General features: G+C 38.6%; 1 protein-coding gene across 1 annotated transcript; it reads left to right on the top strand.

Annotated features, from left to right (window-relative positions):
• The first annotated feature begins 6,393 nt into the window (after nt 1-6,393).
• On the top strand, nt 6,394-16,878 carry LOC107756312 (RGM domain family member B-like). Its single transcript, XM_016573355.1, has 3 exons — nt 6,394-6,884; nt 11,876-12,402; nt 15,778-16,878. Exons 1-3 carry the CDS (start codon nt 6,779-6,781, stop codon nt 16,450-16,452), a joined length of 1,308 nt encoding a protein of 435 aa, XP_016428841.1. The 5' UTR covers nt 6,394-6,778; the 3' UTR covers nt 16,453-16,878.
• The last annotated feature ends 2,099 nt before the right edge of the window (nt 16,879-18,977 follow it).

The following is an 18,977-nucleotide window of genomic DNA, read 5'->3' as shown; positions in this document are numbered from 1 at the left end:
GGGGGGGGGCGGGTGTAGATATCGTGGCCACGAACAAAGGATTCGCTCCCGTGACTTATTCATTCATGGACACGCTTTATAAATTCGGTCCCTCATTTTAGTTCAATCATGGCCACATTGTACTAATTCATTCCCTGGTCACTATGATCTAAAACGAGGAAACAAATTAACTGTGGGATAGGTCTTTCACGCTAAGAAAAAAAATCCATAGAAAAACGGAAAAGGTACCAGTGATTTTCTGCCAGGACATTATCCGTTAAGTTTACAGACATTTCCTTTAACCCAGAAACACAACACAATACAATGTGTAAACTGAATTATGGGTAAAACACCTGTGAAAAATCAGTACAGAAAATTCCTTTTCTTAGAGTACATGGCAACAATATCTTGGGTGTTACAGACCAAATTAAAACCAGTCCCACTCCAGGTTTCCATGCTCACGGATGAGAGAAACCCCACTTCATGTGATCCTGAAGAGAGAAAACACAAAACCTCGCTCCAAAATCACCCTGCTTCAGCTCTGCTTTTGAAAGTTGAGCGAGTGAAAACGAAACAACAGCACCTCCAGCACTGAACTGTCACCTCAGTTTAGAAGACCAGAACTAACAGTTGTGTAAAAAATAGTTGTTCCATGGCATTTTTTATCAGTATGCAGTGACTGTTTTGTGAACTTGCCAAAGAACATTCAATCCCATTTGGAAAATCACATGTCCATGCCGAATATAACTGGATGCGTTGCATATTTTCAGTAATTGCTTTGGCTGAGGCAGTGCTCATTGAACGCTACTGTCCACGGCTTAGAATGCTTTCATTTTTACCAGGTGCTGTTGCTAAGCCAACACCTGTGGAGTTGTGTAAGGCCCTCTTGTGTGACTGTGGTTAATGCCTTTACTGCCAAAAACTGAGCAGGAATGCAAGAGATGTGCCTCATTAGCTTTTTCTTCAGCTGCATTTTTTCGGACTTTCTATGTGTGTGCTTAGGAGAGAAAGAGGGAGCTTGTGTATTCGGCCAAGCCCTCCAGAAGGCGGCGTATGCGCAGTCCAGGCACACGGGTGCATGCTCGTGTTTTCGTATTAGCGAGTGTGCGTCTGCAATGTGCCTGTCTGTGTGTGACTGTAGCGCGACCAGCCCCACAGTACCTTCTAAAGGGACCTTGCAGCTGCACAAAGAGACCCTTGTCTTGAGGTGTCACAGAACAGTATGTATCAGACACCATATTAAATGTCCCCTAAGCATAGAGGAAGTCTAGCGAGGGGTGAGGCCTTGCCAGGGAGCCACCAAAGAGACTTTTGACAGTGGCCAAAACAGATGGCTGGGAATGGGGAAACAAGGTCAAAGAACACCGAACACACTCTTTCCACTCCTTTCTCCTCAATACATTCGATACGATTGAGCATCATCTGATGTTTGGCTCTCTTTTTAATTAAAATGGATGCTTTGGAATAGGAGCTTCGTTGTTTTCCCCCCAAAGGTGCTTAAGGGGGGAAGTAAAGATAAAAGAGTGGCTTTGTGTCTGGCCGCTGAATGAAAGGAACCACTGTGTTGACTGTTCGGAACAAGACCAATCAAAGATAACCTGTGTTCGAATGATAAGAGCTACACCCTTGGTTCAATGACATGTATCTACATGGAGGTTTGATAACTTGTGGTAACATGACCTTCGGGTGGTCCCATCGGTGTGATTATGATCGCCACAATGCGTGCGGACCCTCTTACGTGTTTTCCAGCTCTATCTGCAGTAATCAAATGCTCTCCTGGTTCTTTACTGGGTGATTGGTGGGGTGCGATTATCATTGTGTTTCAATGCATGTCGATCACAATAATGGAAACTCATTAGAATGGTTATTTTAGAGTGCTTCATTTAGTCTGCTTCTTTCCACGCTGCACATTAAACACAACAAGAGTCTTTGCAAAATGAGGTGCAATAATTACTAATGATAAAATGAACGCCATCCGTGAATATATATCCTTTATTCTTGTACATGTGAAATTACTGTCAAATCAGTGAGCCTGATGTTGTTGTTAAATCAAAATATCCAGTTTCTGAAGTAGTAACAATTAATGCAAGATTTTGTAGGTCAACCTCAAGAGTGATTCGGACAGTAAGATGTATTATACATTCAACATGTACAGCTGCAGAACAAGGGTGACTGCTGGGACGCGGAGGGGCTGTAAGACTATCCCGTTGTCCTATTACCGTGGAGGGCATGGCACAGGGCTCGCCTTTTTCTCTGACTGACATGAAAGTCTCAGGCAAGTTCAGCCATATTGCATTGATGTTGTCACTGAGCTGAAATGTTAGGGTCAGCTCTTAGTGGGAGTTGGGTTCAGGCTCCGGCCTTTCTTCTTGCAGCTGTGCGGAGGGTTGTTGTCCGGAGCTGGTATGCTCTCAAGCTTGTCTATTGACGAATTAGGAGAAGTCCAGCTAGGCCAGCTGGACAGGCAAAGCACAGTAACTAATGGCGCTTTTCCACTGCATGGTACGGCACGGTACGGCTCATCTCTGCCTCCGCACCGCCCGTACGACTGTGCGATAGACCTGTTGCCTGGCACTTCTCCTCCTAAGGGGCGCCTTTACTCTCTGTCCGGTCCTGAGAGGGAGGCCATGACAAGGTATATTCACGATTCTCAGGTAGCAGGCATCATCCGACCCTCTTCCTCTCCGGCTGGGGCGGGGTTCTTCTTCGTGGAGAAGAAGGATGGTTCGTTGCGCCCCTGCATAGACTATCGGGGGTTGAATGACATCACGGTGAAGAATCGTTATCCTTTGCCGTTGATGTCATCCGCCTTCGAGCTCTTGCAGGGGGCTACCATCTTTACGAAGTTGGACCTCTGCAACGCTTATCACTTAGTTCGGATTAGGGAGGGGGATGAATGGAAGACCGCCTTTAACACCCCTACTGGGCACTTTTGGCGCTTTTCCACTGCATGGTACGGCACGGTAAGGTTCACTTTTGGGGGGTTTTCCACTGGGTACAGTACCTGGTACCTGGTACTTTTTTTAGTACCACTTCGGTTGGGGTTCCAAGCGAACCGTACCGTTACCAAAACGTGACGTGTAAACTCTGCTGATCACGGATTGGCCGGAGAGAATCGTCACTACCTGCGTCACTGAACTTGCGACACAAACAAAAGAAACAAAAGAACCGCTAGATTTAAATCAGCACAGCCAGCGAAGGATCGAACGCAACTGTTTTGAACGAGCGCACCTTTTTTTAACAACCAAAAAGTTTTGTTGTCTGTTGTGGAAGAACAGACGTTCCTCTCGTTGATAGCAGAGGAGCGGATCCAGCGAGAGCTTGATGGGGCGACGCGGAATGAAAAAGTTTTTTTTAGGAGTCGTGGTAGTAGAGGCGGCGCAACTATAACGACATGTGAATAATCCCGCCCACTCTAAAGCAGTACTGAACTGCAGTGGAAACGCAAACCGTGCCGAGCCGAACCGTGCCGTGCCGTACTGAGCCGTACCGAGTCGAGTCGTACCACGCAGTGGAAAAGCGCCATTAGACTGGCCTAGAGCCCAATGCCCTACAGTACTGTCAAAGGAAATCTGTTTCAAATATGATGCATATTTTGTTAAAAAGAGGAAATAATGCATATCATTAACAATACAGATTTCATATTGCACTTTTAGGAGGTTGGAGATAAACTGGTGCACTTTAGAAACCATCTGTTTTTGCATAGATTTAGTAAATCACCAAGCAAACAGGCCTTCACACTCACCCTTTGTGATTACTGGATTTTTATCTATCTGTCTGTCTGTCTGTCTGTCTGTCTAAAAATGAGAATGAACTTCTTCATTCTTAAGTGAAACCCCCAATCACACAGAATGACTGAACTTCACCTGTGAAATTTCGCAGAGCAATGGTAATTGTGATCATACCTTAAGGCTTTGGCAACTATGTATAATTTGTGTCAAGTCATCTGTTAATTTATTTTAAAAATATATAATATTAAAAATGCATTTCAACATTCAGTGCAATTTTTATCATTGAGATTCTGTTATAGTTTTTGTAATATTTTGAATTAATTTTTATTTTTGTATTTTTCTGGTTTCATTGCATTAGTTTCATTATTTTTTATTGTATTATTATTATTATTATTATTATTATTTTAAATATGCCTATATGGTATTTATTGTTTTATTTTGGTTTTAGTTGTACTTTTTTTCAGTACATCAAGTTAAACTAAATAGATTTATATTTTATTTTAATTAACATTGATTTTAGTTCAGTTAACGAAAATGGTTTCTTTATGGTTTTAGTTTTAGTTAACTATAATAACCTTGATTCAGTGACTTGAAAACACCTGTTTTGTGATGAGCACATTTTTAATTTCTCTATAAAAATTCATTTTGATATTTCCTTAGTCACAATGTATCACCATGATTTTTAAGAAAATTATTAATGAAAGCTTGCATATACCATCCATCAAATTAGTTAATGACAATTACAATGTCAAAGTTTATGCCTCACAGAAATACTTTTAGGTTATAATAGTGACTGGCCATTGACCTATATTCAGATGTGCCAGAGGGGACCAAGCTGAGGCCCTGACATATCTGAATGCATGCTCTCCATGACCAATCAATAAGTCATTATCACTGCACTCTAAGACAATACACACTCTGTGTATTGTTTAGGTTTATGGGACACCAGCATTAGGACTCCAATATCATGCTCACGCAATTCGGTCAACCTGGATGTTTCCCTCACCTAAAATATTTTTGGGCTTTTGAATAGCAATTATATAATCTATAAAAAAAAAACTAGATTATATAATCTATAATCTAGTTCCCAAGCGGTGTCACACTAAAGTGAGACACAGGTCACTGTTATGGCCCAAAGAAATCCAAAATCCCTCTAATCCTACAGCTGGCCAAGTACTTCTTACAACTCGCCTGATTTTTGACTGACCACTTAAGCAGTGGCAGAAAAGGAATTGGGTTAAAGCCAATAAACTTTAAACCCCCACATGCTTACACACTGCTATCCCATTAAACTGCTGTTCCAATACTCTAATCAACTTACAGACGGCCTGCTTTGCCTTCTGCCACAAAAACAACTAAACACAGAAGAATTTACAGTATTATCATTTGAAACAAGGAATCCCTATGAGCCGTATAGTACAGCATAACCCAATTTTGTGTATTTATATAAAAATGGGTTGATGTTTGGTCTCCTGCATTCGCTTTGAATTGATTTTGTATTGTATTGACAGTGTGGAGCTGCTCTTGGATTTCTAACACTGCTGCTCCCCTGCTGGACGGCAGTAGCGCTGCTTTCTCTACAGTGAGAGGGAGTTTGCGGCCCTATAAATATCACTTGCACTGTAGCTGTCCAGCACAGGAAGTAGGTCTGTATTAATGTCTTGTAAAGTCTTGTGGTCTTAGTATGTTATTGCTATAAAGCAGCTGATGATATCATCCTATAATTTGGCTGAAGTTTCTTTGTCTGATTCTCAATATGAATTTTCCTCAAATATGCAGCTTAATTACACCCTTATGACTGTTTATATCTTCACTAACCTGCATGTAAGCTCATAAAGTAGTCTTATTATATTTTCCATGAGACATTCTTTCAGCTGTAGGCTATCTGTGTTAGCAATAACACGTATACTGTAATAATCCACATTTTTATTGTGCCCTTTTACTTTAGTTTTCGTTAAAGCTTTCAAACTTTTGACTTTTAGATGTAAATTATTTTTAGTTTTATCTGTAATTTATCAATTTAGTTTTGGGTTTGCAGTGCATTATGTACGTCTGCATCTTTATATGAGCATGTTAACACTCTTGTATTGACTGGTTTATTGAAAATAATTGTGCGTTCTTTAAATTTAATGAAGAGAAGTTTGATAAGGTATCTAATTGTATTATACCATGCATCAAAAACTAGAAAAATAATGAATTAAAATGTATCAAAAACTAAAAATATTAATTTATTTTTTCATTTTATTTAATATATACCTGGAGCCTTGAAAGTTTAATTGTTCTATATGTTTTATTGTAATTAATGAAAATGTTTTAATTTGTGTTTTGTTTACATCATTGTTAACTTATACAGTATATAGATAGATAGATAGATAGATAGATAGATAGATAGATAGATATAGATATATATAGATATATATACACACACACACACACACACATATTTATATATTACCTAAATCTCCTTAAAAAATTATAAGTGTACTGTCATCATAGTCAACTGAGTTTGCTTTATTCTCAAAAATATAAAGGAAACAAAAACACCCCAGGACCGCTGCATCTAATTTCTCCCTGCGGAAAGTGAGAGCTCTGCTGTCAATCTGCGGCTGGGGTGTATTGTTTAAGGGGCGGGGCTTGTGTGTCAGTGTGGGCGGGGTTTCCGCTAAACTCTGGGTTAGGTTGATTCACTATGGATCATTGGGGAAAGACGGGGCTAGATTTTCTTGTGGCGGAGAAATCTGATGTGTAGGCATACTAGGCAACATGACTCGGGCGATCGCGGGGCGCAGATTAATTTTAGCACGTTAACAGAATACTTTCGTACTGATTATCTTCACCGAATAGATAAACGAATACAAATTAAATAGCGCTCTTTCTCCCGTGCTCCAGGAAGAAGTGTTTTGGATCGGACTTGCCAAAATCACTACTTTGTTTTCCTTATGGACGGTTTGGGTTACCTAAAAGTAGTCGCGATTTAACAGAGTTACGCATCCCTGCGTTACGTGAAGTTTGGAGAAGCGAGGCCCGATCTCTTGACCCGTGGAGTACTCTCGAGTCTCTCTGGATGGATGGGTATGGGGAGAGCAGGATCTTACTACCCCGGGGCTGAGCGCCTCATCTCTCCGGTACTACATCTGCTAGTGCTGTGCACCCTCTCCTCTCTCACTCACATAGGTAAACACAGTCTTACCACTTTATGCATGATTCATTGGACGTAAACAAGTAAAATATACATTAAAACACCTATATAAAGTAGATTTTGTCTTGAGGGTGTGTTCAATTCTCGCTTGTATAATATTAAATTGGATTTACGTGCTATATTGTGACAGTGCTGGTTAATATTCACATATGTCCTTACAAAAAAGTGGATTCTAGTTGTTTATGTGACGGTTTTACAGTCTGAGGCAGTGTCCTTCATCTGTGCCTTCTTCTTGTACACTAATTGTAGCTTTATTTCCAATAAAAGTAGTGCATTGATCTACGCGTCCCTCTTGCGCTTCACTGGATTGGTTGCTTTTCAAAGGAAATTAAATATTTATGAGTGATCGTAATATTAATTAATTTCGCATTGTATTCATGAGTGATTGTGTGATTCGGTTTAATTTGTTGTTTGCTTTTGTTTTTATGATGGCAGACCGCATACTGTAAGTTGCACATCCATCTAGCTTTTGATCTGTTTTGTTATTTATTTAGTTTTTAAGGCACTGATAAATGTTTTTTTATTTTATTTTTTATTAATGCTCAGTTGCAATAAGAGAAAATATGTCTGTATGTATTTATTTATTTGTTTGTCAGTTATTTTGGTGCCTTTGACCAGTTTGGACAGACTTAAATTATTTTGTTGAAATTGGGTTGGCTTCTGAGTAGGAGACTGTGAATACTACACATTTGGTGCCCTGTTTTCACTTGGCACCTTGTCAGGTGCTCCACTTTTGGTGTCCTGGCCGTAGACTGTATTGATGCCATTGTGAATTAAGAAGATGTGGAATGCTGCTGCGTGTCCATTGAGCAGTCACACCTTCATAATTAATTTAACATGGACCCCGGGCAGTCAGGCATTACGCAATTCACTGTTCCTCAATGAGGCAAAAAATATGAAATGGATCAACTTAAATATGTTTTTATTTTTTAAACAATATTTAAACAACCCTATTAGTATTTTATATTGAGTATGAAATTGACTTATTGTGAGCATTCCCAGTATCACTGTCCCTTTCATGCTCTTAAATGCATAAACCTTGATAGGCTTCAGTTTTCTACAGCTGTACATGTTTGCTTTCCTTTTAGCTGCAATATGCTAAAGTTATAATGTAATATTAACATATCTGTGAAATATTTTGAACAGCAGCCTATATTAAGTGTTTCATTTGGTAAGGAAATAATGTGGAAATAAGGAATGTAGGATTTAAGAAAACATGCATACAAAACGGAATCATTTTTTTTAAACAACCGCATGCTTGCTGTTCTTTGATTTCATCTTTGGCTATTACATCTGGCTGTATCGTCTCTCAATTGGTTTAATCCCAAATATACATCTACCCCTCGGTGGTATTTGATTGGATTATAATCTTGGCAAAAGCGAGAGACAGTTGCAGCTGTTCAGTTTCTTTTTTCTTTTTCTTTCTTCCTCTGTCTTTTCTTATGTCCAGAATAGTGCTTAATTGTTTAGTGATTGTATGATTTCACAGACTACCTGTGCAAAAGAACCTTTTAAAACTTGTTAAATAGACGCTTTTGTGGTTTACTGAGATCAATCTTACTAATACATACTAAAATTAGCCTACTGCACCATGGTTCGTTTTTATTTGTCTGATTTAAACTAGCGTATTACACCAGATTCCAAAGTTCAGTGCAACACAGTATGTGCTCTGAATTTAAGGCTGGAGATGTCATTTATAGTCTTGTAAACCCCCCCCTGCTTTCTCCAGATCTTCGTGCTGACTCCTGGAGAAGGTGTGGGCCTGTTGACCTCTCTGCCCTGGCCAAATTCCACATCTTGAAATTTCACTCCGCACACACTCTTTGGGCCCCTCTACAGCTGAGAATGGCTGCTCAAACGGTCGGCCACCTTGAGAAAATATTTTCAACGTCTTAATAGCAACAAGGGTGTGCACTGTGCTCGAAACGAGACGGATCACCCCAGCAGCAGGATCGCAGAAATGTACTGAGCCTGTGACACAAACATTGTGTTTTCTCCATCCTGTGATTTGCTGTGCTTTTATGTTCTTTGCAGGAACAATATAAGCTCTAAAAGTTGTTTAAATAATTGAATATTTTATTCATGTAATGTGTAGTTGTAATATTAGAGATTTATTGATGAAAAAATATTTTGAAATAAAAAATAAATACATTTCATTCTAGGTTTGTGGATATTTTAGGATTTGCCTTACCTTAAACCGCTTTAAAAGCAGTTCAAATGAGCCTTTCTTTAGATTTCTGGCATTTCAGTGTTTAGGTTTAACATTTGTCAGGACACTGAGACATTCTAACACAAAGTGTGATTTTTTTCCTCCTCGTCTGCCAGTACTAGCTTAGGATCTGCTGCCCCCAACTGGGGGTCCCCTAAGACGTTCCTTGCAAGTGTTTTGCACAGAGGATGTAGTCAGTAGGATATAAGGAAAATCAATCTATTCTGCACTTTTTTTAAGGGTATGACTGTGAATTCAATTGCATTGGGTCACTCACACCAGGTTTTAAGGGGATTGTCAGGTGACAAGCTAATTGCGTTTTAACAAGCGACCAGCAAAAACAGCTCAAGTCCAGGATTGCTGTGAATTGGATTATGGTCGGGTGGCAGATTTGTCGCTTTACTGCGTGCACTGAAAGCGCACACGTGTAGACTTTTACAAAAAATGGTCTACATTCAGATTACACCGTATTCCTCACAAAATATCATAGATTTAAAAACAGACAGCCTTTCCAACGCCTCACGCCATGCTGCTACTAGAAACAATGGAGGCACATGCGTTCGATGGCCGACGAGGTCACATATGGCCTCCATGAAAAGCCTCTCTGTTTCTCCATGATATGTAGGACATACCTAGCTAATATGGTTACATTCGCAGCACAGTCTTTGTGGTTTCATACCCTTGCCCATTTGCCCGGGTCATGATTCTTTATTTTCCAGCTGTTTGTTGGTCCTTCGACATTACTTGGTGCGCATCTGCTTTGAGCATTCACTCGGACTATAAATGGGAATGTGCCGGAGATGGCTTTGTCTTGCATGCCTTGCCAAGTATTTGAGTTTTTTTGTTCTGGTACAGATGTCACTGGAGCCTAGCTTGATAAAACACAGGGGGAGGTGGATGGGAGCGGGGACTGCCTTTTTCCTCTCCCTTCCAGCCAATGTCTTTCTAGCACAACATCAACATGGCTTCAGCCAGGCTACCGTATTGTCTTACAGCATGTTACTGAAACACAATCTAGCCCGTGCTTTGTCATGCCTCCTTCTCCTCCAGCGCCGACTGCAGCACAACGCGGATCAGCCGATCCGCTACAGCACTCCGCGTCATCTGATAATCAAATCAGATGCATTTGAATCCGCTGCGGTCGGAGTTATTGGCGTGGCAGTCAGAAATGGGTGGCCCTGACTGTGTGAGATAGAGTCATCACAAGCGTGTTAATGGAGAGGCTGCAGCTGATATCAGATTAGGACGGCCTCTCTCTGAGCTAATGCAATTGGGCCGCACTCAAAAGTGAGGCATTAAGACTCTTAAGTGATGCAGTGTGGAGGCTGTTGTCCTTTTCTGGGAGATGTTGTTTTGCTTGTGCCGTGTCATTGGTGGCTAATTGGGGGCGGCGCGTGACATGATGACAAGATCTTGGGCGTATTTTCGACAACAAGTGTGTATAAAACCATAAAAGTGTTATTGGCTCGACTCCAAGTGAAGTAGTATTCAAAGAAAACACTTCTAATTGTTACTCCTTGACCACACCCTAATGACGCTTTGAGGTAAATAGTTGCATGTAGTTTGTATTCCATGACTCTTTTGTGCTTACAAGCACATGTGCTGGCTTTTTGTGGATAGCTAAAGCCTCCTGTGCTCTTTTTCTCATTTGAAGTGCCGTTTTATTTGATTTTATTGTGGCCATAAGCATTCTCCTTTGTAGATAACAGGAGGTTTCACACGCTTGTTGAGCCGACTGTTAATGTTTCTAGACCATAATGTAAAACACACATGGAGTCACGCTGTGAAGAAACGCACAGTCCACTAGCACACCTTATTACGCTTAAGCAGCTTAAACTGGTTTATGACACGAGTCACAACAATAGATGTTAGAAGGTTGTAGCTTGTATTTTTTTTCATAGTTAATGTGTTCAACTGGTTAAATCAGTATTCTATTAAACGTCTAGTTTAAAACACACGTGCCAAGTTCTTGGAAATGTTCTCTTTAAATTCATGTTGGTTTCATATGGTTTTGAAACACTTTTCAAGAAAAATTTTAAATTAAATGGTCATGTACATACATAATGTACATTGATATAACAATCAAGTAAAAAGTAATAACATTTTCCTTGCAATATGAATTCATATGAGTGTACTATTTTTTTTTAGGGTAAAGCGTATTTTTATGAATAACATGAATTTATAAATATAATTTTTCAAAATATCATAAATATACTTTTAATATGACATTTTACAAGCTGAACTAACCTTGCCTTGTCATTAAAAAGGTCAAATTATCATCTAATATCTTAAGAGACTTATTGACCTTGAGGTTGTCGTGAGCATCTGCAGGCTCCTTTCTGTGATATCATTTACTTTTTTATATTTTTTACAGTATGTCGCTTGTGTCACATCATGACTTTATTAAATGCATCACATGACTTTGATAAGGAATTTATTTTTTCAAATATTAATAATATTATATAAATGCTTTACTCCCGTCCCTGTGTTGTGTGTGTTTTTAACAGAAATAATAAAAAATGCATGCCAAAGTATTTAATTCTATTTTACAAATTTAATGATTTGTTTCTTTATTGTGGTAAAATAACAGTTGTATCATTTAAAAAAATATATTAAAATGAAATTTAAAATGTTCTCATCATTGAAGAGGTGCGTTCAAGTTGTTCATTATATGTTTGAGTTGTTGAATTTTTGAATAATATTTTTTCAAGTTAGTTTTCTGAAATGAAGATTGTTAAAATTGTTGTCGTTTCTCAGGTGAGAGCCAGGTCCAGACTCCACAGTGCCGTATCCAGAAGTGCACCACTGACTTCGTCTCTCTCACTTCCCATCTTAACCCTTCACTAGATGGCTTTGGTACTGAGTTCTGCAAGGCGCTGCGAGCCTATTCCGCCTGCACCCAGCGCACGTCCAAGAGCTGCAGGGGAAACCTGGTCTTCCACTCTGCCATGCTGGGCATCAGTGATCTCATGAGCCAGAGGAACTGCTCCAAGGACGGGCCCACATCGTCTACTCATCCCGTCATCCCCATTGAGCCATGCAACTATCACAGCCGCCATCACCAAGCAATTCGGCCCGGGACAGGGACTGGGGCTCCAGAGCACCCACGACCAACCTACCTGTTCTGTGGCCTGTTTGGGGACCCTCATCTTAGGACTTTCAAAGACCATTTTCAGACCTGTAAGGTTGAAGGGGCATGGCCTCTCATTGATAACAATTACCTGTCAGTGCAGGTCACAAATATTCCAGTGGTATATGGATCCAGTGCCACAGCAACCAACAAGGTGAGTTGTTTTGTTTTTTATTATATAATTAATATTATATAAGCCATTATATTATATATAATACAATATTATATAAGTCTTATAATTCTTATAAGAATTATGTGTTAATTTCTTTGGAAAAAGTTGATTAGTTTGTCAGAAGGGTCTTGGACATGCAGCATATTTATGTTTCAAAAAATAAAAAGTTAGTAGGACTTCACTATATGGTTTAGTTCATTACAGTGTTGTTAATGTTAACTAAAACTAAAATCAAAATTAAAATTAGCATTGTGCCCCACTTTTGGTGATTTCAAATATCAACATTGGCTACCAGAAATCACTTACTCTGCCTTTAATTCATTGTATGAACTAAAAACATTTTTCAGAAATCTGCTTTTTTTGTGTTCCATAGAAGAGAAAAAAATCATAAAGCTGTGGAACCACATGAGTTTTATGTTAAAATGTGTAGTTTTCCTTTAAACTATTGAGTACTTTGGCACACTGTTGTTATTGTAAACTAAAACTATTAAAAATGGTTTTCTTTAATTGGAATAAAGCTGGAATAAAAACTCAAACTTAAAAATCTAAACCGAAAATTTGAAATGTTGCCTTGACAACTAACTGAAATAAAATATGTTCAAGTTGAAGTTCTAAAGTTAATAAAACTAAACTGAAATAAAAATAAACTAAAAAAACTAATAAAATGACAAAAACCCATAAAATGAAAACTAAAAATATAAAAATAAAAGTACAAATATTAATAAATACTAAAATAGTATATGAATAATACTAAAATAAAAACATCGAACTAACAATAAATAATGTTTTTCTTACAGAATATATTAATCTAGGTTAATTTGATACATTTTTGTTAATTCACATTAATTCAAAATGTTATTTTATACGAATTGAAATGTTAAAAATATATTAGTATTCATATAAATTAACATTAGCCGTGTCAAATAGATCCTGAAAATGTATTGTTCATTGTTATTTCAGAGCTTGAAACATTTGAGCCGAATTTGATCCTAGACATGTGAAATTGCAAGAAGTTTTTCTTTTATTTCTAATAAAAATTTAAAAATGTTACATTGTTTTTATCGTTGTTTGAAGTGTGTGATGTCTCTCTATATAAGAGTATATGGGTAAGATTATCAGAAAGAGCTGCAGAAAGCAGATAAGAATGATCTCTTTCAACTTTGACCAAGTATTCACAGGTGCAAGTAAAACAAAGCGAACAGCTCTAGTCTTATGACTAACACTTGTGACCAACGTGTCTGTGAAATTCTAATATCATTAATGACTAGAAGCCTGCGCTGTGGCGTGACCCATAATAAGGTGACTTTGAAAGAAGCCTCTGTCTTCATTTTTCCAAGTGTGGGGCTTATAGGCAAACACTCAAAACAAACCCGCTTACACACACCCATTTCAAATGTGCTGATGCAGAATATTGACTGCTGGCGACATGTTTACTGATTTTTATAACCTGAAGTAGCTGGAAGCTTGTGAATATTACAGCCTGAGCAGACTGCATTCGTCAGATACTCGCTTTTTGTTCTCAAAGTAAAGCAGTTGAGCTCATCAATGTACAGATGTGGCTTCAAATGCTAAGTTTGGCCGCTGATGCTAATTACCTCTCGTTTGACCCCTTGACCTTGAAGGTGGGGAGCCATTATTAAACATTTGCAAGTAATTATTAGCACACACTGCTTTTCAGCTGCCTCACCTTATGGCCAACTGGTCATCATTTTTCATCCTTGTCCTGTGTACAAAGCTGCTATTCATCTGCCGCTAATGTAACGCCACACTTCTTGTTAGCCAGTGCTTTTGCTTCCCACAAGTCTTAGAGTTTCACGGCTGTGTACTGGCTGCATTTTATGGTTAACACTTGCAGGGCGAAAGGGTTTGCGGATCTGTAAATACATGTAATATTCTAAACAACTGCCGTATACAGATCTTATTGTTTTATCACGATAAAGTAATTCTCATTTTCAGTCTCGGGCATAAAACCACTTTAGTCTTTGTAGGTGAATTGTGTTATTATTTTCAGTATTAATAAACATTTTACTATCCCAGTGTAATATACAGAGAGTAAAAAGGCCATTTGTAGGTTGATTGCTCCAAAAACTAACACTGTGGTGCTGTGAAAACATTCCTGTTTGTTTGTGCATTTTGACCGGACCAACAGAGCAACATTGACTCAACCAATGGAATGTGTTTGTGGCGAGAATATCTATTTGTCTAACCAAAGGCAGATATGGAGAGTGTCCATGAAATCAGTTGGAAAACTGTCATTATTTTTGCAATTCCCATTTGTTGTTACAGAGGTAGGGATAGACTGATAAATCGCAATCGCAATATTGGTAAAAAAAATCGCAATTAGATTATTTTCCAAAACCGTTCAGCCCTAATTGGAACAGTTCATTGTTGGAGCTGAGCTGAATGAGAGAGAGAGAGACAGAGTGTGTGCAGAGCAGGGGGGGGGCAGTATTAAGAACCGCTGCTTTAGAACATTGATTTTTAAACTTGTGAATCCATTAGAATCGTTAGAAGACAGAATCACGATTCATATATAAATAGATTTTTACGTGCACCTCTAGTTTTCTCTTCCTCTTCTCTAAAGCAGCGCAGCATGGCCTCGCCCCCCTTTGCTGCCATTTCCCGAGGGCGGGGTTTATCTGGGTTTGTGTCACGAACCAGGAAGTAACTTCTTGTAGTCCCTACCAGCCGTTTTTGTAGGCATTAAACTGCCAGAATTTTAAAAGACGATATCTCCGTTTGCATTGAACTTTCAGCTTCGTAACTTTGCAGATATTGTTTATACTCAAACAGCAACATTACACACTAACTAACGTTAAAAAAGTGAAATCGCAATCAACCACCCCTTTAATAATAATAATAATAATACATGTTTTCATTGTTGTAATCTAGTGATCATTTAGTTATGTGTAAAAGAAAAAAAATCAGTTCAACATATTTGTTATCAGACACCTAAACAAAAAATAATAAAAAAGCAATATCGGTTAATCTCAGCTATTAGTGCAGAATATTTGCACTTCACCATCAAATGCAGTAAGTGGAAGTAACACCAGACCTTTTCTTCTGAAATGTGATATATTACAGTAAAACAGATTATCAAAAAATAAAAAAAGTTCAAGCAGACTAAATGATTGGTCAAGTCCACCAGAAGATCCATTTGTGACAATTTGGTTTAAAAATTAAAAGGTCAAAAGAAAAAAAAAGAAAAATGGAAACGTATGCATTGATGAATCATTCACAAAAAGGTCAATAACATGCATTTAGAAAATAGATATGGTGAATATCCATTTCATGTCAACTTCAATGTTTTTGGTGAATACTGGAGTTTTTAACTATGCTTTCTGTGCTTCTTTTAAGATCACAATAATCTTCAAACCATACCAAGAATGCACGGACCAGAAGGTCTACCAGGCCGTAACAGACGACCTTCCAGCCGCTTTTGTGGACGGCACCATAAGCGGGGGCGATAGCGAGACCCGCAGCATCTGGATCCTGGAGAAGTCGCTAGGTCGGCACGTAGAGATCCACGCCGCATACATCGGTGTCACTATAATCATACGCCAGCAGGGCCGTTACCTGACGCTAGCCGTGCGCATGCCAGAAGAGCTCGCCATGGCCTTCGATGAAACGCAGGACCTGCAGCTTTGCATGAACGGTTGCCCCACTTCAGAACGTATCGACCAAGAGGGACATCTTCAGCTGCCGATGCTGGGCCTCCAGCAGGCCAGCTTTCAGCAGCAGGCGAGGGTCGAAGCCCAGAGAGGGGTGTTCACCCTCGAAAGCGCCTCCAGGAAGTGCAGGGAGCAACTGGAGGTTAAGGACATCTATTTCCACTCCTGCTTGTTTGACCTGCTCACCACAGGAGATGCGAACTTCACCACTGCCGCCTACAATGCCCTGAAGGACATGGAGACTCTGCACCCCAAGAGGGAGCACTGGCATATTTTTCCTAACTCAGCCCCTGGGCTGAGGCCGTTTTCATTGCTCCTCAATGCACTGCTAACCGGCTTCCTCATCACTGTGCTTTTATAAGGTGTACAGTGTTTTGATAACTGTTTCGAAGAAGAAAAAGACAAAACGAGACTGTAAAAAGTCAGTACTCTGGGTAAAGATTACTTTGTATATACTGTCTGTGCGGAGAATGAATGTTAGAATACGAACCTTCATTAGACTGTACATTTTGTGTAAATCATGTTTTCAAGAGAGCTGAATATTGTAGATTTTTGTGAGTGAATTTTTTGAGATTTCCTGTTTTTGTCCTCAGGAGAGGAAATCTTAATGGAAGCACTTTATTTTATTTTATTTGTTTTTTTTTCTTTTTGGTTTTTGCAACTAGAAAACTGTTCCACGGAACCAGTGCTCAATAATCTTACACTCGGCGCTTTTTCTTTGATACATTTCTGTAGGTCTCTATACAAATGGTACTTACCTCACCATCTTGTTCTTGTAGAACCGTTTTAAACATTTTTCACAATGTGGCTTGCATAGTGATTGTGTGATAGAGGTTTAAAGAAGGATCATGTTGACTAGACTTTCACTTTATCTGTATTTTTAGTTAATTACTCAGCTGTTGAAGAATTCAGGCGAACGCAGCAGACGAAGGTTGAAGTGCACTTAATTCAGAAATTCAAATGGAAATTTTTCTGTTGTTGAATATTGGAATTGTATTGGGAGTTTGGTCCATTTTTATAAATGACAATCAGAATTTCTTTTGTTTGGTGCAAAGTCTACCTAATGTACGAACACAAAACATCAATCGTGAAGAGTGCACCAAAATATTTATGCTAAAAGTTTCATCTAATTTCATAGTGAGTGACTCTCATTGAGTGAACTGGAAAATGGATGTTGCATAAGTGCTATTCTCATTCCTAGTCGCACAAACGGACTTCTAGAATGGCTTCTCGCAAGATTAGATTTATTAGCTTTGTCCCTTTGCCAAGCAAATATTGACTATCTGTTCAAAGTGTTAAGTTCCCTCACGTCCTTGTTTTATCCTTGACCAAAGATATGATGCAGAAGCAACACGCATATCAGATCTTTTGCCAGACGTACTGTGTGCTTCCCTATACATTTTATTTGGCCAAAAACGATGGTGTGGTATTGTCATGTTTAGCAAGCCAGTGCCATAAATCGACTCGCCTGACTAGGTTTTAAAAAATCAGAAATATGTTCAGTGGAATCGTTATTTGGCCCTGCAAACATTTTAACAGTTATTTCGTCAGCCAGAAGTGCAACTTGAGCCATGGTTCTTTTGCTGAATGCACCTCAGCAGTGATTTCATTCAGAGAGCTTTCAAAGCAAATGAAGGATATTCAGAAACGCTTATGTCTCTATTTGCTTTGAGTATGGCATTTGGCCTGATGGACACACAATTCATTTGATGAAATCGAATAGTATTCCTTCTGGGCCTTTCTGTCCAACTGCTATGGAAGCCATGCCAACACTCCTAATACGCATGTTTCAAAACCAAGACTTGCTACTGTAGAGACATCATTGTTTAACTACTGCCAGTGCTGAAGAGCTGCTACAATACTGTGACAAGTGTAATCGATTGTATTTGCCTGCGAAACTCCCAGTGTTCCAGTGATTGGCCGGATCCAAAACAGGATGATTTGATTGGCCGAATGGCCTAAATCAGTGTACAGTGGGATGCCCCCCATAAACCAGAACAAGGCATCAGAGTGCAATTAACTAACTGCAAAGGAAAGCCTTCATCCTGTGTTTTTGCATTTCGCATTTGATCTTGTGATCTCTTACTTTTGTTGTGAACATTGTTTTTGTGAAGAGTGACTGCTCAATGTTTATACTTAAATTATTTATGAAATATAGTGTCTTGTTAGAGAAGTTAAGCTCCATACTCTTGCTGTTGAAAAACTGTTGAGATGTGATTGTACTGCCACCTAGTGGGTCACCATTGTTACATCAGTGTTTTAGTATTGTATGGATGCTGTTTAAAAGAAAAAAGAAAAAATGAGTTATTTAAACCAATAAATGAAAAATACATAAATGCACTGGCTTTAATTTTTTTTTTTTACGCTTTTCAGTTGTGGTGTAATCATTAATTGCCATATACATTAATTGGCATGTACATTTACATTTATTAATGTGGCATATGCTTATATTCAAAGCAAGAACACAAGCCAATGTAACACAGTACCAAAGTAGCACTAGCATACCAAAAGTATCGTAGTACAACACTATAGCAGAGTTGTAAACGTGCAAACAATCAAGTTCTACTTAGTTCTACAAAGTCAAGTGCTCTTAATAACATTTTTCTATTTTTCAGTAATATACACTTACCGTTCAAAATTTAAGGGTCATTAAGTTTGTTTGTTTTTTTTACATAAATGAATACTTTTATACAACAAGGACACATTAAATTGATCAAATGTGACAGTAAAGACACTTATAGCCTAATATTACAAAATATTTATGTCAAATAAATGCTCTTCTTTTGAACTTTCTATTCATGAAAGAATTGTGAAAAAAAATGTTGCGCTGTTTCCACGACAATATTCAGCACAACTGTTTTCAACACTGATAATAATAATAAGAAA

The sequence above is a fragment of the Sinocyclocheilus rhinocerous genome, unplaced genomic scaffold (genome assembly GCF_001515625.1).
Source record: "Sinocyclocheilus rhinocerous isolate Xijiao unplaced genomic scaffold, SAMN03320098_v1.1 scaffold1043, whole genome shotgun sequence".
Lineage (NCBI taxonomy): Eukaryota > Metazoa > Chordata > Actinopteri > Cypriniformes > Cyprinidae > Sinocyclocheilus > Sinocyclocheilus rhinocerous.
This window is presented reverse-complemented; position numbering and strand designations above follow the sequence as displayed.

What these genes read in the sequence shown, in the direction of transcription:
- LOC107756312 (XM_016573355.1), top strand. Translation starts at nt 6,779, where the DNA reads ATGGGTATGGGGAGAGCAGGATCTTACTACCCCGGGGCTGAGCGCCTC. An exon ending in CTCCTCTCTCACTCACATAG is followed by an intron (nt 6,885 to 11,875) that starts GTAAACACAGTC and finishes GTCGTTTCTCAG; the next exon opens with GTGAGAGCCAGGTCCAGACT. An exon ending in GTGCCACAGCAACCAACAAG is followed by an intron (nt 12,403 to 15,777) that starts GTGAGTTGTTTT and finishes GCTTCTTTTAAG; the next exon opens with ATCACAATAATCTTCAAACC.